This window comes from Cebus imitator, unplaced genomic scaffold, assembly GCF_001604975.1.
Source record: "Cebus imitator isolate Cc_AM_T3 unplaced genomic scaffold, Cebus_imitator-1.0 Scaffold160, whole genome shotgun sequence".
In the NCBI taxonomy this organism is placed as follows: domain Eukaryota; kingdom Metazoa; phylum Chordata; class Mammalia; order Primates; family Cebidae; genus Cebus; species Cebus imitator.
Window position 1 is genome coordinate 980,227 of NW_016107475.1, and position 24,542 is coordinate 1,004,768.

A 24,542-nucleotide genomic window follows, 5' to 3' on the forward strand; every position below is an offset into this window, starting at 1 on the left:
GTTCTCTTGAGCCCTTCCCTAGCTTGTAACTACTTTGAAAAATAAATTGCTCTAAATTATCCAACCTTGTGGCACTGATTTCTCAGCAGAGCTGAGTGCTGTGAATTTTGCTCATCAGGGAGCCTTGGGGACAGTGGAAGAAGCAGCGATGGCATGGTATCCTCTGAGCAGCACCCTCACCCTCCGTGTCTTTCCCACCAGTCTGTTGTGAGCCCTACAATGACACCATTAGTTTGCCTTTAGGGTAAGATGTTGTCTCTTTAAGATTGCCTTGTCAACGTTCCTTTAAATAACATGTCAAGTTACTAGTATGTTAGAGGATTAATTAGCTTATCATCCATTTTCTCACCATTGTGACAAGAAAGCCGTATGCATTTGGATGAGGGAAGGGTGGAGGTTTTTTTTTAATCTGGGGCTCCATACATCCATAGGACCACATTGTTCCGATTGCAAAGTCCTGGGCTTATCTGAATCAGGACAATGCCTGCTTCTGCTTGGCCCCAGGGCTATTCTGTCCAAGTTGAAGCGTTTCAGGATTGGTGCCATCCACCTAAAGGGTTTGTCAACACTCACTGGAACCTTCCCAGAAGACAGTTAATAAGATAAGAAGAGGCAAAGCCATGACAGCTAAGGAACTATGGAGGAACTGGGATGTTTTGGGGAGAAAAAAAGAGATTTGGGAAAGATATGATTTTGTGTTCCAGTATATGACAGCAGGTCAGGTGGCTTTGTTCTTTGTGGTCCTGAAGAACAGAACTGAGACTAAGTAAGCAAAAGGCAGATTGAATTAAATCTAAGGTCTTGCCCCTCAAACTCTGGTCAGGGGCATTGCTATTACCCACCTAAGGCAAAACGCTCAGTGGTCCTCCCAAACTTTTAGATAACAGATCCGCAGGTGTTTTTGAAGGCACATTAGAGAAGCACAGATTTAAGGAACACTCTCCCAGGGAGAGAACTCGGCAGTTAAATAACCAGGTGGAACTCTCCAGAGATAGTTCCCTTGGGAGTCAGGTGGAGTTGACATTGTAAAGAGCTTTGACATGTCAAAGCCACTCGCAACTTGAAGGGCTGCTTGGGAGGAAGGTGATAGTGATCTCCCCATTGTGGGTGACAAATATGTGTGTCTTGTTAGGGTCACTAGTGGGACTGTTGGCCACCCAGAAGAGTAGGAGCAAGATGTCCTCTCTGGTCCCTTACAGGCTGACAGTTCCGGGCTGGAGGTGGCAGAGAACAGCCCTGTACAGCAGGAGGGCAGGGTACCCTCAAAGGATTAGCAAGGGCCTCCCAGAGGTGAAGGTATGGACACCAAGACAAAGTGGCTCTATTAGAAGCAAGACCTCTTCCCTTGCAGGAGAGGGAGGGCTTCTTCCTCATCTCTTCCTCAGATCTTTGAAATATAAACTCTCTCTTTTTTCTTTTTGAGCTGGAGTCTTGCCCTGTTGCCCAGGCTGAAGTGCAGTGGCACAAACTTGGCTCACTGTAACCTCTGCCTCCCGGGTTCAAGCAACTCTCCAGCTTCAGCCTCCCAAGTAGCTGGGATTACAAGGCGTGCACCACCATGCCCAGCTAATTTTTGTACTTTTAGTAGAGATGGGGTTTCAACATGTTGCCCAGGCTGGTCTCGAACTCATGACCTCAGGTGATCTGCCCATCTCAGCCTCCCAAAGCTATAAACTCCCTTTTCAAATGATCTTTTTCCTGTGTTTAGGGAAAATCAGCCTTCAGGCTTCCCCGCTGCCTGAATTCAGCCTGGAGGCTAGAGTTCTTGGCCTGAGACCAGGAACTTAGTTATTTCCTTCCAATTCTATTAATTGACATCTGAACGTGGTTTGTTTGAGGAAGTAGCGCAGCTCCCTGGGTGCTTTAGGAGAATGGAGGCAGAAAGATGGACTTGATAACATTGGTGGCTGTGTCAGAAGTCATGAGATGACCATGGGGAAAATGTGATCTTGTCTTTGAATGTTAAAATAAAAAAAGACCCAAGTATAAATATGCTTTAGCCAGTGCGTCTCAAACTTTAATGTGCAAAAACCACCTGAGCGTGTTGCTAAAATTCAGATTTTGGTTCAGCAAAGCTGGGGTGGGGTCTGAGAGCCTGTATTTCTTTAAAAATAAAATTAAACTAAATTTTTTATTTTGTATAAGTTTATGGGGTACAAATGTAATTTTGTTACATGCATAGATAGCACAGTGCTAAAGGCAGGGCTTTTAGGGCATCCGTCACCCAAATAATGTACCTTGTACCCATTACCTGATCCTCGTCTTCCCTCCCACCCGCTCACCATTACAAGCTTGCATTGTTTCTCATTCCATAAGACAGTCTGCCTTTCGAACAGGTGCCCAGGTGATACTGGTGCTACTGATATTGGTGCAGCTGACAGAGCGGGGACCACACGCTGAGTGATAGAGTATGGGCGGGCTGGCAGAGTCCTGCTCACACAGAGAAACTTATTCCAAGTTTTCAGTACAGTAAGTCTGCCTGTGCTAAGATGGTTCTTCTCTCTATAAGTGTTGCCCCTGAAGATGGTCCAGTGTCCAGTGGAGGTGTTTCGTGGCTGGAAAGGAAGAGAAGGGCTTGAGAGTGGTCGGATCAAGGTGGCACTTGTATAAATCCAGGGAGAAAGACAAAGCTTGCACATCAGGAGAAGGGGGTAAAAGACAGGAAAGAACGATGACAAACAGATTTCTCCCTGTGGCTGGCAAGCACCTGAAGCACAGTCTCTGGTGTCCTTTAAATCTTCCCCAATCCCAAGAAGATACGAAGATACCCCTCTGTTCTCCCCAGATCCTTATTTCCACATTCACAGTGGCATTTGATTCCACCTTATATTGCAGGACCCCACGTCCAGGTCTCATCTTCCTGCTACATAGACCTAGGGGCAGGGCCATGGGGTCCCCAGCACAACCTGAAACATAGCAAATACACGGTAAATACTGACTGACTTGAATTCTATGCAATAGGCAGAACAAATTCTCTGCTCACGAAGAGTAGGAGATCTTTGGAAACCACAAATGTGAGAGTTGAACTCTTTTGCAAGATCTAATTTAGTAGTTGGTTTCCTGCCTTTTGAAGGTTTAGCATAATGGGGACAGATTGTTTACTTTTGCTGAGTAGCTTCTTTGATATACAGATGGCAGGGGGTGGAAGATGAGAACGGACATTTGTTCTTGAGGCTTACTGTTTCCTTCCTTGGCTGGTGGTCTCTGAGCAGGCACCAGAACTCCCTCAGAGCAGCAGTCACTCACGGTGTTCCATTACACTGAACCTATACACTCAGCATGGAGAAGTCAAACCTGCCTCCTTGCTCAACAACACATTTATCTAATATAATAACATTGCAGAGAATAACTCTATGGAGAATGTGTATCTTTGAGAAAGATCATTTATTTTTAAAAGGGAACAGGGTTAATCAAGAGGCATGAGTTTCATTACATGGAGCCATCCCTTTAGTCATTTGCCAGATAGTACTAAGCTCCCTGTTTGTAATGCAGTAAGGTGCTCAGGGCCCAGGTCGCTTGTTCAGAGCCACACACAGAGCAAGACAGCAGTGGGGAAGAAACTGAGAGCAGGTCTTCTCATCCCCCGCCCTTTGCCTTTCCTTCCAAGTCCTGCTGACCGTAAGGCCTGTATCCAGCACTGGCTGGGGGGTGGGGTGGGGGGGTGAGGGGGGCGTGGTCCCTGTTTCTCAGCTCAGAAGGCTGACTGCACGCAATGGACGTTCACAAAGGGTTGTGGTGCACCTGTGTTGCTTCCAGCAAAGATGCGAAAGAACAGAACAAACCCAGCCCTCAGTTAGCAAAATTAAGGAGGAAACCACACTCCAGAAAGATCCATTCACTTCTCCTTCTGGGTTTCCTGCCTTTCCCCCATGGGATGTTTCCTCCATGTCCTTGTGCTCTGGCTGGATGACCCACGGGGAAGGCAGAGTTTATCATTCCAGCTGCCCAGATAACTTCCTTATTCCTACAAAACCCACACGAATAGCCTACTCCACCAGACAGTGACAGACTTTGATCTGGTGTTTTAACTACTATACAGAATGATGGTAGAAAAAGAAAAGAAATGAAGGGGGAGATCTTGATGAATGGGTACAGAGTGTTGGTTTTATAAGACGGGTTACGGAGGTAGATGCTGGTGATGGTTATGCAACATTTTGAATGTATTTAATATCTTTTTTTTTTTTTTTTTTCCTAAAACAAGGTCTTCTCTGTCGCCCAGGCTGGAGTGCAATGGCGTGATCTCGGCTCACAGTAACATCTGCCTCCAGAGTTCAAGCGATGCTCCTGCCTTAGCTTCCCAAGTAGCTGGAATTACAGGTGCCCGCCACCATGCCTGGCTAATTTTTATATTTTTAGTAGAGACGGAGTTTCACCATATTGGTCAGGCTGGTCTCGAACTCCTCAGCTCAAGCAATTCACCTGCCTCAGCCTCCCAAAGTGCTGAGATTACAGGAGTGAGCCATTGTGTCCAGCCAAGATTTTATGTGGTATGTATTTCACCACAATTAAAAAACTTGAAGAAAGAAAAGAACTGGAATCCCCCCCACCTCAAAAAAAAGAAAGAAAAAGGAATGAAGGAGGGTGCGTTCCTGCAGATGCCTTCGCACCTGCTTGTGTCCCAGTGCAGGCCACGTGACTGGAACATTTCAGAGCTATGTTCGTTCTGTCACAGCCAAGGGCCACATGGACAAATGAGCTGTCTCATTCTCAAGCTGAGCATTAGAAAGGGGGTCATTTGGAAGAAGAATAAACTATTAGTGGCAAACGCTGGTCTTAAGAATCCTTGCAGAAGGTTTCGATGAAAAGGTTGAAAAGGAGTGTCCAGGCCAGGCACAGTGGCTCACGCCTGTAATCCTAACACTTTGAGAAGCCAAGGTGCACAGATTTCTTGAGGCCAAGAGTTCAAGACGAGCCTGGCCAACATGGTGAAACCCCGTCTACTAAAGTACAAAAATTAGCCAGGCACGGTGGTGGGTGCCTATAATCCCATCAGGAGGCTGAAAGGACAATCACTTGAACCCAGGAAGTGGAGGCTGCAGTGAGCCAAGATTGTGCCACTGCCCTCCAGCCTGGACGACAGAGCAAGATTCTTTCTCAAAAACAACAACAACAACAACAACAACAAACTAAAGAGTATCTACAAGTTCTGTAGAAAATACAAAAGCCTTCAGATTTTTCCTGACATTTAGGGCCATAGAGGCTGAGCTGTAACCCTCACAGCATGGAATAGGGGAGTGTTCTCCGGGGTAAGCTTCCTCATCTTAATTCTCCGTATGTGCCTATGTAAATTCATTTAGGAAAAGCTTTATTCTATTTTCAGTGATATCTTTCATTAAATTATGATATCTGTACATATTTTTAAATATTGAACTAAAAGGGAAAATACAATCTCTTTTTTACAGAAAGGGCCTCTGGAGAAAAGCCTGCATTTCATAGAATTTAAAATGGATTCTTTACTATGTCCAGCAATTGATTGGATCCCTTTGCATTGTAAGGCTCAGGTTCTCTTTCATGCCCTGTCGATAATGAGGAAGTTATTTACTCAATAACTGTTAACCAATAAATGAATGTTCCAATTAAGTTGTTTGAAATGGCCAAGGTAACTTCAATATGAACTAGAGTAATATTGAGTCATGTCGACCCCTTTGATAAAATTTTGGTAGAAAGTAATTGCGTTCAAATAAAACAAAAAGAAGTGAACACACTTCTCGTCTAAATCACAAATGATTTTGTGGATTAAGGATGCCAGCACCTGAGACTTGAGGAGCAGAATGATGCCGGCAGTAAACTCCTTGCAGGCTTTCTACTGTTTGGGGGTGTGACGGAGAAAAGCAGCCTGAAGAAAAGAGGCCGAATGGACCCCTTCTTCCTAGAAGGCAGACCCCAGGAATTCTCTGAAAGACACCCCTACCTTTACCCTACACCCTCTCCTCAAATAACAAAATCTCCTGTGTCCCATGAGGCGAACAGTTCTTCATGTGGCACCCCACTTCTCAGTTCTCCATGAGCTAGTAGAGCTGGCCAGATGGCAGGCTGGGGGGGTCTCCCAGCCTCTCTCAACCAGCTGTGTCGTGTCCGCTGCAGAAGATGCTCTGGGTTTCTGGTGAGCCTGTCCAAAGAAGCTCCTGCCTCTGACCAAAGAGTAGGTCCGGAGGATGGGCCAGGTATCTAAGTAGATCCAAGGGGTTGGAAACCAAGTTCTCTGATTTACACCTCAGAACGCAGGAGGCACAAGGACTGGTGGAAACAAGGGGACAGGGTATGTGGGATGCAGCCCTCCGGATCCAGGACCTCCAGGACCTGCAGTGGTTGCATTAGAGACTGCGTTTGGTTATTCCGCCGGACCACAACCCTGAGCCCCCATGGCAGACCCTAAGGTACTGCCATCTGCAGGTTACCCACACCTTTATCTGTTGGTCATGCATGAGAACGAGGGTTAAAATTGTGAACCATGCCAAGAGGAGCTGAAGCAGCTTAGGAAAGCAAGTAGGCTTCTAAGACGAACTTCAGGAACTCTCTCCTACGAGTAGGTGCTTTCTGGGTTTCATTCATAAGAAACAAACCCTTTGCTGAAAAAAAAAAAAAAAAAAAAAAAACTACAGCAAACAAACACAAACTCCCTGGTAGAGAATTGGACAGAAATTCTGTACCAGATATATCCTAGCTACTTAGCTACTGCTGAGTGAATGATTACAACTTCCAATCCGGATATGCAGAATCAGGAGGAATGAAACAGCTTCCCCTTTTCTGTCCACTTTAGTCATCTGTTGCTGTGTAATAAATTACTCCCAACGCATAGGGGGTTAAAACAATATTTACAGTCTCATAGCTTCTGTGTGTCAGGGGTCCAGGCCCAGACTCACTTCTGGTTCTGAATTTCTCACAGGGCTGCATCTCAAACTTCAATGAGGGCAGGATCCACTTTTCCAGCTTTTTCCCACGGTTGTCAGCAGGACTCAGTTTCCCACGAGCTGTTGGTTTGTTGCCAGGTGGGCCCCTTTGCAGAGCATGTCACAGCACGGCAACTGCTCCACCAGCGTGAGCAATGCTAGCAGCGCTGTGAACCTCTCTCAAGTCAAGATGTCCATTTAGAAAGGAAACTTACAAGGTGTCCTCTATTCCCGGGACTTCAGCATTTTCCTGATTAAGGACCACTTTTAATTTCCCCCCAAAGTTCTGTGAAAGACCAAAAAAGTGTGGGGGCTGTGGAGGAAGCAGCATGACCACAGGAAGTCCCACCCACTTCGCCTCCCCCAGCTCTCAGAATCCTCATCAGCAGGGCGTGGAGTTTGGCAAAGCTGCAAGATCATACAGAGTGTGGAAGGGAACCTGCTCTCCTCTTGAGAGCACAGAAAGGACATTCATTATCCCAAACAGATGATTTTGGTCAAAAATGCCTTTGGTCAAAATTTCCAAAGGAGGAAATCAACCCCTAGGCATAGAACAAAGTCTCAGGCAAACCAGAAACATCCAAGAGGATTAAAGAAGTTCAGGTGTCAGGCATTAAAATTACGGTTGGTTGCTGTGCATCTCATTAGGGGAGAGAAAATAGAAATGTACTTAAATGGACCAGAGGGGAGTCATGAGGTTGATTCTCAGGGCTGAGTGATCTGAACTGCAGAGACAACCTTAGAGAGAAAATCCATACTGGCCAGAGACCAAGTTAATGGAAAATGTAATTGAAGTGAGTGAAATGCTCAGCCTCATAGGTAGTATGGCCCTGTGCCCTTTGAACCAGAAAGGCTGGGCCAGGAGGCCACAGAGGGCCCTAAGGGAAAACTCCCTTATCTGCAAGAACAAGGGGCGGGACTGAGTCTGAGAAGAGAAAATCTGCAAACCTCCACAGGAGCCTCACTGCAAGGCTGCATGCGGCGAGGCAATCTTCAGGTTTCGGTCACCAGGAAGTTCCTTAGAGATTCACAGCAGAAGGCCGCTCTGCCTCCCACAGCACCAAGCACGTGCTGGGAACCGGCGGTCCCCCAGAGGAGGGAAGGAGAGGCTGCCAGGTGGCAGAGGCACAACCACAAAGGTAGGCACCGAACACCTGTGTCCGGGCTCCGAGTCAAAGAGGTGCAGCTGGCATGAGCACCTGCTGCTGCTTCCTGCGCCTCCTCCCTCCTGCCCCTCTCCTCACAGGTCTCCTTCTCCTGTGCTCTCTAGGTGACGGCACCTGGCTGAGCAAAGGCGGGTAGCTGCTCCACAGCTCTACCAATCTGCCAACTGCATTCCTGCCTTTTCTGATCTGAGTTTCAGGGTTAGGGGTCTCTGGTGCTGCCATCTCTGTCAGCAAGCTGAGCCAAGCCATTCACACGCGGAGCCCACAGGGCACTGACCGAAGCCTGGGCAGGGTTTATGTGGCCGGCAGGGCTGGGCAGCCCTGCGAAGGGGTCAGCCCATCCATCCTGAGCAAGGCCAGGGCTCCCAGCCTGGAGGAAGGTGGCGCTGCTGATTATGGAAAGCACTCACTCTGCAGCTGCTCCCCCAACTGGGAAGCCTGATTTGGGGAGTGGAGGGCGAGAGAGAGACAGACAGACAGAACTGTTTAGAGATGACAAAGAATAGTGTCTAAGGCTAGATTTTTTGGTTCTTATTGCCTGAATAGTATTACGTGAGAATAATCTTGCATTGTGGTATTGTTGTGTTTCAGGACTTCATTTGGTTAGAGAATCCAAGTTAAATGCCAGTTTAATTTTTAAAAATAAAGTCAATAGTCCTAGCCCACTGAGCTGTGAGCAGTTAAGTCTGTGTCCTAAGTGAGAAGAGAGCTGACACTTGGTCAGGAGCATCTGTGGTTTTCTATACAAAGTCCGTTTCCTGTTCTTTGTCACCCTCTCTGCTTTGGGACTTTCTGTTTCTGGCTTTCTGCTCGTGGCTTTCTCCTGTGCCTCTTCCTCTTTCTGCTTCTCTCTTTGGGGGTTCTCTACATTCCAGGGGCTCACACCTGACCCTCCAGGACTGCAGCAGAAATTGGCTGCACCTGGGTGTCCTGGAAGCCTGGGATGCAGGGACGTTCCCTAACCCCATCTCCATCCCGTGCTTCAGCCGAGGACAGGGCACGAGGGAAGAATCCACACACTCTGGACTCAGAACCCTGAAGCTTTGTTCCCTAAACGGGAAGGCTTAGGCACAGTTCAGATTCATATGCAAACAGGTATCCCTTGAGGCTTGAGTGGGCTTACACTCTTCTAGAGTGTTCTTTGGCCTCACTAATAGGCTTTATAAACAGTGGCTGGAGGGAACCATAGTCCACAAACAGGTTCAGCGATGGTGAAAAAGGACCATCAGTCTCTCCTGAAAGCTCCCAGGACACCAAACCTTGAAAATGTGGCAGATTTCTTTGATGGGGCCACGTGTGCATTTTCCTTTCTATTTAAGCATGTTCTTCTGATTGTACAAAAGGCAGATTACTCTCTTTTTTTTTCTGGAAGAAAAGATTTAATGATTCATAGATGTCAACATTCGTCTCTTGGCTGGGCGCGATGTTACAGAAGTGTATAAAAAGGCACTCATTTACCTTGCTTTGTGTAGCTGTCATTCTCCACCGCAATTAAATGGCCCAAATAGGCTGGGTTGGAGCCTCTTGTTTATGAGAGGTGTCAGGGTGACAAGACAGCTTCTTTCATATGGAAAAGGATTTTGTACAGACACAGGAGGAAGAGACCATGAGTGCCTTCACCTGTCAGCACCAGGAGTCTGGGTGCGGGAGTTAGATCCTCCAGCAGGTCTGCTGGCCCCATCTGGTGTTTGCTCACCAGTTGGCCACAAAAGCGATTGAAAAGTGGGGTTCCCTCTCCAAATACAGACTTGACTTGTTCCTTTCTTTTTACCAACTTTAAATATTGGACTTAAGTAACAAACATATGTCACTGTTCAGTTAAATTCTTAAGCTCCTAGAAGTTCTGCATGCTGGATAACCTAACAGGTTGAATAGTGTAAAGGGTGTGTGTCCAGCAGTCATGTGTTTTAACTGAAGCAAGAGGGATTGAGGCTAGTTGTAAGGAGGAACTTTTAGGCAATGATATTCATAACACAATGGCCTCACTCTAAAGGAGATTGCAAAATCTCTTTGGGGAATGTTTCAGATAAGAGACTCAGTGATCTACCATAGTTTCTTCTCTAGACAACACCCTGTCTGAAGAGAGAGGTTGGGGCTAGCTCAATGCATATCAAAGATTAATTTACCACCTTCGCAATTTCTACTGTGTCTGAATAACACGTATAGAACTGTCTACTCAAGATATTCTTTTACATCATTCATGTCTTTTAACTTCAGCCATTAGTCAGCTTAAGCAATCATATTGTATCAGTGAAATCATTGTTTGATGTGCTAAGTATATGTCATGGATGTACATTGAAATACATGACAATAAAAAGATAACATTTACTGGTTGTTGTAGGTTGAATTGTGTATGTTCAAATTCTAAGGTATCTGGAAACTTTTCTGGAAATGGGTCTTATTTGGAAATACAGCCTTTGCAGATGTAATCAAGTTAAGGGGAAGTCATACTGATTTAAGGCTCTAATCCCATGACTGGTGTCCTTGGCAGAAGAAGGAAATTTGGACACAGATCCTGACACGCAGGGAGAGCACCACAGTGGAGGCAGAGACTGGGGCGCTGTGTCTCCAGCCAAGGAACTCCAAAGATTGCCTGCCAGCAGCAGAGCCTAGAGAGAGACAAGGAGGGATCCTCCCCTAGAGTCCCGAGAGGGAAGCTGGCCCTGTGAACACCTTGATTTCAGCCTGGTAGGCTCCAGAACTACAGCAGAATAAATTTCTGTTGTTTTAAACCACCCAGCTTGCCATTTCTGCAGTCCTAGGAAACAAATGCACCCACGTGGTCCCCTGTCCCACAAGTGGGACACATTTAACATTTGGGGAAATGCTGGGCTGGCTGCTTATGAAGGTCCTTTTCCTTCCTGCCACCGAATGATGAGGGTCATCAATGCATCCGTCACTTTCCGTTTAGCTATGATGTATCAGACTCCTCTATAGAAAAGGGAAGAAAATGCAGTTTCAATTGGGTTTGAACAGATCAATTTCACCAATTCTGGAAGCCACCACAGTGTGTGCATCTGAATGTGCTGTTCACTCGCGGCCACCCAGGAGCCACTATGCTGAGCCACATCTGGGGTTTGTTGATTTTATCTTGACGGTTGTCTACCTGGGCAGACTTTGCAACTGGCACATCCTTTGCCTGAGTAGAGGGTATTGCTTGATGCCCTCTGAAGCTTGTTTTCCCTTCTGATTTATTCATTTGGATCATAGCCCAGAGGCTTTTATTACCTTTGATCTCACCCACAGGCATCAGCAGCTTATTTATTTATTTATTTATTTTTATTTTGAGATGGAGTTTTGCTCTTGTTGCCCAGGCTGGAGTGCAGTGGCGTAATCTCGGCTTACTGCAACTTCCACCTCCTGGGTTCAAATGATTGTCCTGCCTCAGCCTCCTGAGTAGCTGGGATTACAGGTGCCTGCCACCACACTCAGCTAATTTTGTGTTTTCAGTAGAGACAGGTTTCAACCATGTTGGTCAGGCTGGTCTCAAACTCCTGACCTCAAGTGATCCGCCTGCCTCAGCCTCCCAAAGTGCTGGGATTACAGATGTGAGCCACCGTGCCCCGCCACCATCAGCAGTTTTTAAGCCAGTTCAGTGCATGTTCCCTTGTTCCCCATTTCCACACTTTGCAATAAGGGAATGGTCTTTCATCTGCATCTGTATTTTCCAACTATAGTGCCGATTGGTGAATTATCTGCATTCTCTACCTTAGACGATCAGAACTACGTAGGCATATTTAATTTAAAGTGTTTAATAAGCGGGATACTGTTTTCATTAAATCTTTTTTCATTGTTTATCATAAATCTACATAAAGAATTTATGTGTAAGCTCTTTATAATATCAATGTTAATGCATCTTCTGTGTAACAGAAGCCTTACAGCTAACATTGGCTCTAATGTTTACTCAATAAATATTTATCGAGCACTTCCACTATTCCAGGCACCATGCCAGATACTGCATGTGGCTTTCTCACATATACTAAAGCACCTGACATGTGGGACACAAAAAGGATTGGTATCCCAGGCTACGAGAACTTTCCAACAAAAGGAATGTAATGACTCACTGGCTTTAGATCACAGATAGTAGATAGTAGACGCTCAGTACACGTTAGTTTTCCTTTCCCTCACCCCGCTCAGGAAGCAGCCTAGTATATAGCTCCATAGCCAGGTCCTTTTCAGAATCTCCCTTCTGATGGCTTCTGACCCAGAGGGAAGAGATGCAGCCACGGCCATCAAGGCAAAGATGTAGCATTGCAGGGTCCTGAAGACATCTCACAACACTTCATAAGCCGCACAGTATTTGGCACGGAGCACACATCTTCAGCTGCTTAGCTTACACGTGTCCTGGTGACCAGTGTTTGTTACACTTGACTGCATATAATTCTTGAGAATATTGAGAATATGTTCATAACCTCATCTGAAAAGTACTGAACTTCTGTAAATGCTTTTTTTTTAAAAAAAAATCTTTATTGAGATAGCATTCATATATCATACAATTCACCATTTGAAGTACCATTCCATGACTTTTAGTATACAGAGATGTGCATCTATCAGCACAGTTGATTGTAGAATACTTCTATCACCTCAAAAAAACCTCCCACCAACCCTTTTGCTGTCACCCACCCCCATGCCCCAACCCCAATCCCTAGGCAACCACTAATTTACTTTTTGTCTGTATAGATTTGCTTTTCCTGGACATTTTATGTAAATAGAATCATCTGACATGTGGTCTCTTGTGGCTGGATTCTTTTACTTAGCATAATGTTTCAAGGGTCGTTCACACTGTGGCAAGTATCAGTACCTCATTCCTTTTTATGCTTAAATAATATTTTGTTGTATGGATATACCACATTTTAAAAACTCCTTCATCTGTCGATAGCCATTTGAGTTTCTTCCACTTTCTAGCTATTATAAATAGTGCTTCTGTAAACATTCATGTACAGATTTTTATGTAGACATTTGTTTTCATTTCTTTTTAGTACATATCTAGGAGTATAATTGCTGGTTCTTATGGTAATTCTACTTTAAACATTTCAGGAAGCACCAGGCTTTTTCCCAAAGTGGCTGCATCGTTTTCTATTCCCACCAGCAGGGTGCGGGGCTCTAATTTCTCTATGGTATCACCAAGCCTGGTCATCTGACTCTGATTATCACCTTCCTAGTGGGTGTGAAGTGGTGATTCATTTTGATTTTGATTTGATTAGACTCATGATATGGATCAGCTTTCATGTGTGTCTATTGGCCGTTTGTATATCTTTTTAAAGAAATGTTTATTTAGGTCCTTTGTTCATTTTAAAATTTGGTTGTCTTTTTATCATTGAGCTATAGTAATTCTTAATACAGCCTAGTCCCTTATACAGGTTGGTTGTATAAGTCTAGTCCCTTTTACAAGATATACAAGTCCCTGATTAAGTGTACGATTTGCAGATATTTTCCCTCAATTTGCAAGTTGTCTTTTTACTTTCATGATGATGTCTTTTTTTATTTTTTGAAACTGGGTCTCACTCCATTGTCCATGCTGGAGTGCAGTGGTATGATCTCAGCTCACAGCAATCTCTTTCCCCCAGGTTTCAAGCAAGTCTCGTGCCTCAGCCTCCCGAGTAGCTGGGATTCCAGGCTCGCATCACCATGCCCAGCTAATTTTTGTATTTTGAGTAGAGACGGGCTTTCACTATGTTGGCCAGGCTGGTCTCGAACTCCTCATGTGATCCGCCCACCTCTTCTCCCAAAGTGCTCGGATTGCAGGCATGAGCCACCATGCCCAGTGCAGAAGTGCAAAAGTTTTTAATTTTAATGAAATCTAATTTATTTTACTGTTTTGTTGCTTGTGCTTTTGGTGTCAAATCTAAGAATATTTTGCCAAATCCAAGGTCACAAAGATTTACCCCCTATGTTTCTTTCTAAGAGTTTTATAGCTTTTGCTCTTACATTTACATTTTTTATTCACTTGAGTTCATTTTTGTATATGGTGTGAATAAGGGTTTTCCTTCATTCAGTCTTTTTCATGTGGATATCCAGTTGTCCCAGCACCATTTGTTGAAAAGACTGTTCTTTCCTCCATTGAATGGTCTTGGCACCCCTGTGAAAATCAGCTGAACATAGACACACGGATTTATTTCTGGACTCTGAATTCTATTGCATTAATCTGTATACCTATCCAAATGCCAGAACCACACCGTCTTTCCACCCCCTCCAGTGACATTGGCTTTATTTATTGATTTTTTAAACAATTTTTAAAATCAATGCAAATGTGTTTAAGGTACATGTGACAATTTGATACATTTATATAATTTGTAAAGATCAAATCAGTGTACTTGGGATATCCATCACCTTAAATATTTTGTCTTTCTGATAGAAACATCTGAATTATTCTCTTCTGGCTATTTTGAAATGTTTAATAGATGTTGTAAAGTATAGTCACTCAAATGATTTCTTAAACTCTAGGCCTTATTTCTTCTGTAAAACCATAGAATTGCACCTTTAATCAACTTCTCTTTATCCCCACTGACCCCTGCCCTTCCTGGCCTCTGGTAACCACCAATCTACTATCTTCACAAGATTCACTTTTTTTAGCTCCCACATATGGGTGAGAACATGTGATATTTGTCTTTCTGTGCCTGGCTTATTTCACTTAACATGATGACCTCCCACATTGTCTTGATTATTGTTGCTTTGTACTAAATTTGGAATCAGGAAGTGTGATTCTACTTTGTTTTTCTTTTTCATGATGGGTTTGGCTATTCTGTGTCCCTTGCAATTCCATATGAGTTTTGGAATTCGCTTGTTAATTTCTACCAAGAAATCAGCGAAGATTCTGACAGGGATTGTGCAGAATCTGTAGATCAATTTGAGGGGTATTGCCACCCTAAAAATAAGCCTTCTGATCTATGAACATGAGATTTCTTTCCCTATTTAGTTACATCTTCTTTAATTTCTTTCAACGATGTTTTGTAGTTTTCAGAGTATGTTTGAACTTTTGCTAGTTATTCCTATTTTGTTCTTTCTCATGCTATTATAAATGGAATTATTCTCTATTTTATTTTCCAATTAATTGCAAACGTGTGGAAATACAATTGATTTTTGCACATTGATCTTGTATCCTACAACTTTGCTGAACTACTTACTAGTTCCAATAGTCTTTTAAGTGGATTCCTTAGGATTTCATACACATAAGAGATAGTTTTACTTCTTCCTTCCTATCTAGATGGCTTTTCTTTTCCTTAACCTAATTGCACTGGCTGGAACCTCTAGCACAATGTTAATAGAAGTAGCTGGAATATGCAGCCTCTTTTTGTTCCTGATCTTAGGGGCACAGTATCCAGTCTTTGACCATTAGTCATGATGTTAGCTATAGGTTTTTTGCAGATACCCTTTGTCAGGTTGAGAAAAGTCCCTTCTATTCCTAGTTTGTTGAGTGATTTTCTCACAAAAGTGTATTGGATTTTGTCAAATGTTTTCCTGCATCTGTTTAGATGATTATGTGATCTTTGTTTTATTAGTCTACCCATATGGTATATTACATTAATTGATTTTTGAATGTTAAATCAGGCTTGCATTCCTGGGATAAATCCTACTTGGTCATGGTGTATAGATCTTTTTATATGTTGCTGGGTTCAGTTTTTTTGTTGAGGATTTCTATATTCATATGAATAAGAGATACTGGTTTGTAGTTTTCTTATGCTGTGTCTGTCTGGTATTGGTATAAGGGTAATCCTGGCTTTGTTGAAGTATTTGCCATAGAAGTTGGGAAGTATTCCACTCTCTTCTATTTTTTGAAAGAATTTGTGTGAAGAATTAATATTATTTTTTCTTTAAATGTTTGGCAGAATTCAACGGTGAAGTTATCCAGGCTTGGGCTTTCTTTGTGGGTAGTTTTCTGATTATTAATTCAGTCTTTTTACTTGTTCCAAGTCTATTCAGATTGTCTTTTTCTTCTTGAGTCAGTTTTAGTAGCTTGTTCATTTTATCTAAGTTATCTAATTTACTGTCATACGATTGTTCATAGAACAGGTAGTTCCCGACTTAAGATGGTTTGACTTGATTTTTTCATTTTACAGTCATGTAAAAGCGATATACATTCAGTGAAAACCATACTTTAAGTATCTAAACAACAATTCTGTTTTTCACTTTCAGTACAGTATTCTTATGTTACATGGGATATTCAATACTTTATCATAAAATTAGGCTTGTGTTAGATGATTTTGTCTAACTGTAGGCTAATTTAAGTGTTCTCAGCATATTTGAGGTCAGCTAGGCTAAGCTATAATGTGTGGTAGATTAGGTATGCTCAATACATTTTAAACTTACAGTATTTTTAACTTATGATAAATTTATTGGGATATAACCCCACTGTAAGCAAAGAACATCTGTATTTTTTAAATCTTTTTCAATTTCTGTAAGGTCAGTAGTAATGTCCTCTCATATTTTCATTTCTGATTCTAGTAATTTCAGTACTCTCTCTTTCCTTTTTTTTCTTTCTTTATTTTTTGTCAACCTAGCTAAAGGATTGAAATTTTGTTATTCTTTTTCCAAAGAAGCAGCTTTTGGTTTTATTGAGTTCTATTGTTTTTTTTAAATTCTTGACTGAATTAATTTTTGCTCAAATCTTTATCAGTTCCTTCTTTGCTTTAAATTTTTTTCCAGTGTCTTATGATGGAAGATTAGGTTATTAAATTGAGATCTTTCTTCCTTTAGCAGAAGCATTTACAGCTCTAAATTTACCTCTAAGCACTGCTTTAACTGTATCCCATCTGCAATGACTTTTATTTCCGGTCAGACTCCACATTTGTCCCCAACTATAAGAAGATCTGCTAGCTCCCCTAATAAAATCAAGTATTAATATCCAATACCTACATTGTGGAAGAATCCATGCATGGAGAAGACATCTGGATCTTGTGGCCTCAATTTGTTTTTTATTGCCAATCATGGAGGATCCAGAGGGTTTTGCTGTTGTTGTTATTGTTGATTGCATTTTCTTTTGGAATACCAAGATCGTTTTGATGGTATCTAATACACAGATAATCATTGCTGGGGATAGGTAGACATGATCTTGTCCTTATTTGATGGACTAGAATAGTTATATTTTTGTGTTCCTATAATTTCTCTAGTCAACCCCCCACCCCCAAAAAAAAAAAAAAAAAAAACCCACATAAAAATAATTAAACAAACAAAAAACCCACCATTTGGCCACAGGTCACAGGTATAGCTCACAGGGAAATCAACAGGCTCAATGTTGCACTTTAAAAGCATAGGACTGTAATCCCAGCACTTTGGGAGGCCAAGGCAGGCAGATCACTTGAGCTCAGGAGTTCAAGACCAGCCTGGCCAATATGGTGAAACCCTGTCTCTACTAAAAATAAAATTAGCCGGGCAGCTACTCGACAAGCTGAGGCAGGGCAACTGATTGAACTTGAGAGGTGGAGGTTGCAGTGAGCTAAGATCGAACCATTGCACTCCAGCCTGGGTGACAGAGTGATTGATTGAAACTCCATCTCAAAAAAAAAAAAAAGGACACTAAGTCCTGGTATTCTTAAGAGGCACTGATGATGAGGTTGGGAGACTCTCTAAGTCCTCTCCTCCCCCTGCACTTCAGCCTGACTCTTTAGCTCTCCTGTGAAGGGTTTGGGGAGGATTGTGGGGCTGTCCATATCAGTACTTGTGTCCCTGCTTGTTAGCCCTGGCAGAAGGTGGCTGCCCTCGTGTGTATCGGGACTAAAGGTGTCGGGAGAAAGCACTGTGGCATCTGGGCCACCACCCAGGCCACAGTTGTCTCTCCTGACTCTGGGACATTGTGACTCTTGCTTGATCTGTCCCAGGAGTCCTGAGCCAGGTGACAGGGTCTGTGCTGGTGGGCGAGCAAGAGCAGGGAGCACAGGGAGATTCTGAGAAGCCAGCAGAGACTGTGAGGGCAGAGCCACTGTGGGAGAAAGTCTTTGATTTGGGCTTATTCTTTTTTTTGAGATGGAGTTTCGCTTTTGTTGCCCAGGCTGGAATGCAGTGGCGCGATCTCGGCTCACTGCAACCTCTGCCTCCCAGTTCAGGCAATTCTTCTGCCTCAGCCTCCTGAGTAGCTGGGATTACAGGCACCCACCACTCCATCTGGCTAATTTTTTGCATTTTTAGTAGAGATGGGGTTTTATCATGTTGGCCAGGCTGGTCTCAAACTCCTGACCTCAGGTGATCCACCCTCCTCAGCCTCCTCAAGTGCAGGAATGACAGGCATGAGCCACTGCACCTGGCCTGATTCGGGCTTATTCTTAAGTCATCAATGGCCAAAATATTAATTTTCCTCTAAGCACAGAGGAGCACACCTTCTAATTCCTGTTATAATATGCTTCTGTGGGTGAGGCAGCTGTCTCAGCCTGCTGACAGGTATGCTGTTTGGAACTGTGTTATGGGGTTCATTTCTCCTCTCCCCATCCTCACAGATACTGGTGACTATGTTGGCAAGGCAAGGTTTGCCAAAACGGAGGGTCTGGTAGCTTCCTGAACTGCTCTCTGATATCTGCTTCTCTGTGCTGCCTTCTTGCTCAGCCAAGACAGTCACCACCGAAGAGTACCTGGTGCACCCTGTGGGCATGAACCGCTACGGCATGGACCCCGCCGCCTCCACCTTTAACCACAGAGGATCCTTGCCCCCCTCCTCCTCACTGTACTGCAAGAGGCAGAACTCTGGAGACAGCCACCTTGGGGGAGGTCCTGCTGCCACCTCTGGTGGTCCCCGCACCAGTCCCATGTCTTCTGGTGGCCCCTCAGCACCTGGGCTGAGGCCCCCAGCCTCCAGCCCCAAGAGAAACGCGACCTCCCTTGAAGGAAACAGATGTGGTAATGTAATGCATGCATCAGCTTCCCGCTGACTTAACGTCCCTTGCCCTTGCCCAGGGAGCACAGTGTCTGGGGGAGGGGGGGTGTGGCTGTTTAAACACGATACTGCTGGGAGATCCGGAATTTCCACAGGCCCTTTCATGGATTCTTGAGGTTCTCAAAAACAGCCAATCTCAACCTTTGACCATAAGCAGAGAAAACCATGTATTAGGGTAGCTAGGCCATAGGATACGTAGACTTCAAAATGTATACAAGTTCAAATACCGTGGAAATTTTCGTTCAGGAGCCGAAGGGAAATGTTCCTGATTCACGGATGTATGTCAGTTTAGGGACACAGGCTCTGTGTATTCTGTGGCTCTGCCACTCCCTACAGCCTTCATGCCCCCATGCATTTAGCAAATAGAAAGGGAAAGGAGGAGTGGAGAAGGCACAGGCGCTTCCCTGCAAACAGAAAGTGATGCTCAGCACTTCCACTCACATCCCATTTTGCCACACTTAACTGTAAGGGACTCTGGGAGCTATAGGCTAGCTCTGTCCAGGAAAAAGGAGAACCAGACTTTGGTAAAGAATTTTCTCCTGCATAGCGGGTGTCACTTTCAGGATACAAATACATGGGCAGAAGCAGAGTTAGGCAAAATTCCCCCAGTGCTGGTTGTAATGCCACTTCTGTCTCGACCACTGAAGAAAACTTGTCAGAATGCAATCTACGAAAGTGCTGTGAGGGATAAAGGATTATAATAATAGCTTGAAGGCCGTTCTGACTGACGTTTTAAGAAATGATTTTCAAGCTTCAGTATTCTGATAGTGCATAAAGGCCACAGCGCATAGTGGATAATCACTGGGACTTGAGCCACACAGCCTGGGCTGAAATGCTGGATCTGTTGCTTCCTGCCTACCTTTTGCAAGTCTTAACTTAGCTGTGCTTTGGTTTCGTCACGTATAAAACTGCGATCAATAATAATGGCAGCACATGCCTCACTGGATTGTTGGAAGGATTAAAGAAGTTCATACTTGCATTTAGTATGAGGCCTAGGATGTAATAAGAGCTCAATAAGTGTTAGTAGTTACAGCGTAGATCTTTCTAACATATCCCTTAACTGATCACAGCCCATCAGCTCTAACGTATATATATGTTAGAGAGAACCTTGCCTGAGACCCTGAAATCCAGTTGTTCATAATCAGCAGGAACCCCCCCGCCATGGGACTGTGGGATGGTTCACAAAGCCACCTAATGTCTTTGGAGAAAAGCTGCTACATGATGTATCAGTTGACGTTCACTGTTGAACGTTTGTGATACACTGAAGAAAAATGAAATTATTCATCCTTTATAGGTCTATTAACACTTGAATTCTCCAAATATTCCTTTTAACCAGTGCCTTCTTCAGGGTGCTAAATAAAACCCAGGTACCAGAAAGCGCCAGTCAGCCATGCACATTCTCAGCAGCGAGACAGAGGAAGTGAGTGGGGAGAAGATGGGAGGGAGGATAGCACCCGTGTCTCTCAAAGAGGTTTCTGCTTCTGCTTACATTTCATTGATCAATATTTAGTCACATGGCCACTTGCTGCAAGGGATGCTGGGAAATGTGGTTTCCATTCCCAGCAACTGTGATTCCAGATGGAAATCAGGGCTGCTATTACAGAGTTAGAAGTGCAAAATGACGCTGGATAGGCAACAGGAAGTCTAATTAGAAATGCTCACTCCCTCCTTTTCCCTCCCACAGCACTTTGTTTCCTCATCTGTATTTCTAGCCCATCCTAAAGAAGGGAACGGACCCTCAGCTTTGCGAAGCCTCTTATTCATATTAGAATCCCCCACAGCCCTGGCAAAGGGGGGCTTGTTTGAGGACTGTATCAAACTGTTATTTATTGAACACCTACACTCAAGAGGGCCAGACACTTTCCACACATTATTCATGACTGATTTCAAGTTATATGTTTATGATTTATTATTAATAAAAAGGTATTGATATGTTAAAGAAGAAGAGGCTCAACAGAAGGTAAATCAAGGGTTGAGCCAGGATTTGACTTCAATGGACTCCAAAGCCTGTGTCTTTCAAAACCCTAGGGGTTTTCAGATCATGCCTGATGGCTTTCAAGATTCTAAGAGATAGAGAAGAAGGAACAAGAGCAGACAGGACTCCAGGCACCCTGCCTGTCTTTAAGCAGGGCCTTTTCACATTTGCAGAGTGGGGTTCTATATGTGCTTTGCTTAAACAAAATTTGCACAGCTAAAAATGTTTGGAAACCATGGAGATGAAAACCACGCTGACTTCAGAGGCAGAATGTTAAAGTTGAGAGAAACCATGAGTGTCCTCACCCATGCCTCACCTAGTGGTCACCCTGGTGCCTGCTGTGTGTCCCCCCACACGCCACCCTTCCACCCAAATGACTGTTCAATATTGCTCTGAAGTTCCATCCCAAGTAAAAACAGTTGTCGTCAAAAAACCATACCTCTTCAGAAGGGTTTGACCTAAGTCAAAAACCATGGAAGAGACTTCAAAATGGCCTTTTCCCCTGTGGGACTAATCAAAATGGTTTAAAACCACAGAAGCCAGAAAACTGCATGAGGCTGCAGGCAGAGGGGTAGCTGTTGATGACATGACAAACTCCCCGGCCTTCTCTCTGGCGGTACTTACCCTTCACCTCCTGCAGTCGAGATATATCACGTCCACCTCTGCTGCCAGTGGGCTCCGAGGGGATGTGTTCCCAGGGCGCATTTCCTCGGCGTCTGCTGATGCTCTGCTGAAGGATTGAGGGCTCTTCCTTGTCTCTCATCCAAGATCTAATCACCGAGAGCCATAAAGAGGGTTTGGATAACAAAAGCTTCCTGACTTTGGCATTTAACAGGACACATGGTAGAACTCATGACCACAACTAGATTCAGAATCAAGAGATGAAGTCAATCTGACATTGTTACTATTACAACCCAAATGCTTCCTGTGGCTGGATTTTGATTTGATAGGATCTGGCATTGGGTGAGGGATGGAGATAATTTAGCTAGAAAAAGAATGAGAACAGTATTCTGTGTGAGGAAGTGGACAAAGGCATGGCAAGAGCTGATTAATTAAAGAGTTTGTGCTGGGCACGGTGGCCCACACCTGTAATCCCAGCACTTCAGGAGGCCAAGGTGGATCATCTGAGGTCAGGAGTTCAAGACCAGCCTGGGCAACATGGTGAAACCTTGTCTCTACTAAAAATACAAAAATTAGCTGGGCGTGGTGGCACAGGCCTGTAATCCCAGCTACTCGGGAGGCTGTGGCTCGAGAATCACTTGAACCCAGGAGGCAGAGGTTGCAGTAAGTTGAGATCATGCCACTGCACTCCAGCTTGGGTGACAGAGCGAAACCTCATCTCAAAAAAAAAAAAAAAAGAAGAAGAAGAAAGAAAAAGAAAAAGAGTTGATGCAGGGACACCAGGGAAACCATGCTGGGAGGTTTGGGATCCATGTCAGGCAGATGGGACTTTGCTCTGTAGTCATTGTAAACTAGACATTTCTGAACAGGGGAGTGAGCTGGTGGCTCTGGAATTTAGAAAAACAAATCTACTGGCCATTTATGGAATGACATCATCAAAACAAGAAGCATAGTAACTACCTAATGAATAATCCTGTTTAATGCTTTACAACACTATGCCATTTACTCCTCGCAAGAGCCCAGAAAGATGTTTTATAGATGAGGCAACTAAGACTCAGAGAGGTTTTGGTTGGTCCTAGCCAGCAGAGACCTCCTGGATACAGTGAGCCAGGGGCTCTTCTCACACTGGGGACAGATCTGTGAACAAGACGGACGCCAGCCCTGTTCTCTAAGGGTCTGCAATTCCAGGGAGACAAATGTCAACAAATTATTAAGCAAATTGAATGAGAGTTGTGCTGATTGCTGCCAGGGAAGAGTGTGGATGCTGTGGGAGAATCAGATGGGGAGGGAGGGGCTGAGCCTACCCTTAGGAGCCAGGAAAGTCTTCCCAGAGAAGGGACAGTGGAGCTGGCTGGAATAGGCCCCAGAAAAGACAGCCAGGGAGGGCCAGCGGGGAGGTGGGGCAGCTGGAGGCTTCCCGGCAAAGGCCACAGTGCTTGCCAGGAGGTCACAGTGTCTGCTGGTGGCCAAGAAGGAGTCTAGCTCAGCTCAGCTTGGCGTCAAGCCTACAATCTCTCCTTGTTTCTAGAGACATGCTCTCTCCTCACACAGGCAGGCCAGCTAGTCTCAAATTATTTAAATAAAAACCTGATTAAACTCTAAGGATTGAGTGGGCTCTCTTCCCTCTCATCTCTCTCACCTCATGGTATCTTGAAAACTCTAGATAGAGTGAGTAGTGCGTAACTACAATCCCAGCTACTTGGGAGGCTGAGGCAGGAGAATCACTTGAAAACCTGGGAGGCGGAGGTTGCAGCGAGCTGAGGTCACCCCATTGCACTCCAGCCTGGGCAATAAATAGAAATAATGAAAAACAGCACTGTTTCAAGACACAAGATTTTGCCATAATCATGGGCTAGCCTGGGCGCCTCACACATTTGATATGGCCTTGTATCTAGAAAGGATGCATCTAGCGGGAGCAGGTCACTTGGAGATGCTGAGAACAGAGCTCTCTCCTCTTCCCCTCACCAACCCCGGTCCTCCCAACCCAGCTCCAGCTGCCAGAAACCAAGAGGACCTGGGCAGCTCACAGGCAGCCTGAGGACACAGGGGTCCCTGTCAGAGACAACGACATTTCCCCCTTTAAGATTCTTATGGTCAGGCTCTAGCCCTGAGCCACATTCTCTTGATTGTTAAAATGTTCTTAAGAAATAACAAACAATCACAATTTATGGATGAAGACAATGAGGTCCATAGGGAATGATCAGAGCCCGGGACGGACGGGAAGCCTGGCTGTGGCTGCCCTCAGTGTGTTTTGCATGGGGACATGCTGATACCACCTTCAGCTGTGGAAGGAGGTGACTCTCTTCGTGTGAACAGCCTGAGGTGTGAGGGGTTGGCCCAGTGTCATAAGGGGCAGGCAGGGGCTTAGAGATCAAACCCTTTTATTTTACAACAGAGAAGCACAGAGTTGATCACAGGGCTGGTGGGTGGCAGGGATTTCTGACTCCCAGCTCACTGCTCATTCCGCTCCTCCACATGACTCCGTTGTTAGCTAAAGAGTCTCTCCTGAATTATGAATGAGTGAAAGGAAATTATATGCGTATGTATGTGCTCATGGGCATGTGTAAGGCAGAGAGAGATTCACAGAGAGTATGCACATACCTGTGCTGTGAATGTTGGGACTGCTTTGAAACATTGACTCACAGCCATCCTATCTCTGGTCAAGGTGAGTTCAGCTTTAGAAACAAGCTCATTTAATCCATTCCTAACTGGGCTTCACTTTGCACGTGCCTCTGGCAGCCCCTACAGAATGACAAGACCAAGGACAACGTCCTCCTTGTTGGAGAACCCTGCCTGCTCGCAAAGGTGTCTGGCCAGTGCTTCTTGGCACGCTCTGTCTGCTTTGGAGCAAGCCTTTTCCACATCCATCATGTCTTACCGTTGACCTATTACATCTGCCTGCCCCAGCTGCACTAGGCTCCGCCCACCTGTCTTCCTGACACCTTCACAGCAGCTGGAGGGGAGTGGCTAGTGTATTTATTATTTTTGTGAGCACAGACCTCTGTGAGGCTCTGCAAACCTGCCACTGG

At 44.6% G+C, this 24,542-nt stretch overlaps 1 protein-coding gene across 7 annotated transcripts in view; it reads left to right on the forward strand.

Annotated features, from left to right (window-relative positions):
* Positions 1-24,542, forward strand: part of SCML4 (Scm polycomb group protein like 4) — a 119,965-nt gene that overhangs the window by 85,329 nt on the left and 10,094 nt on the right. For 4 of the 7 annotated variants that reach the window (XM_037743953.1, XM_037743952.1, XM_017543736.2 and 1 more), the window contains one exon: positions 18,590-18,880. In XM_037743953.1, the coding sequence (XP_037599881.1) occupies positions 18,590-18,880 (291 nt within the window). Of the gene's footprint in view, positions 1-5,009; positions 8,030-18,589; positions 18,886-24,542 lie in introns of those variants that run through there. The other 3 variants (XR_005202667.1, XR_005202666.1, XM_017543737.2) reach the window with 2 other exon arrangements.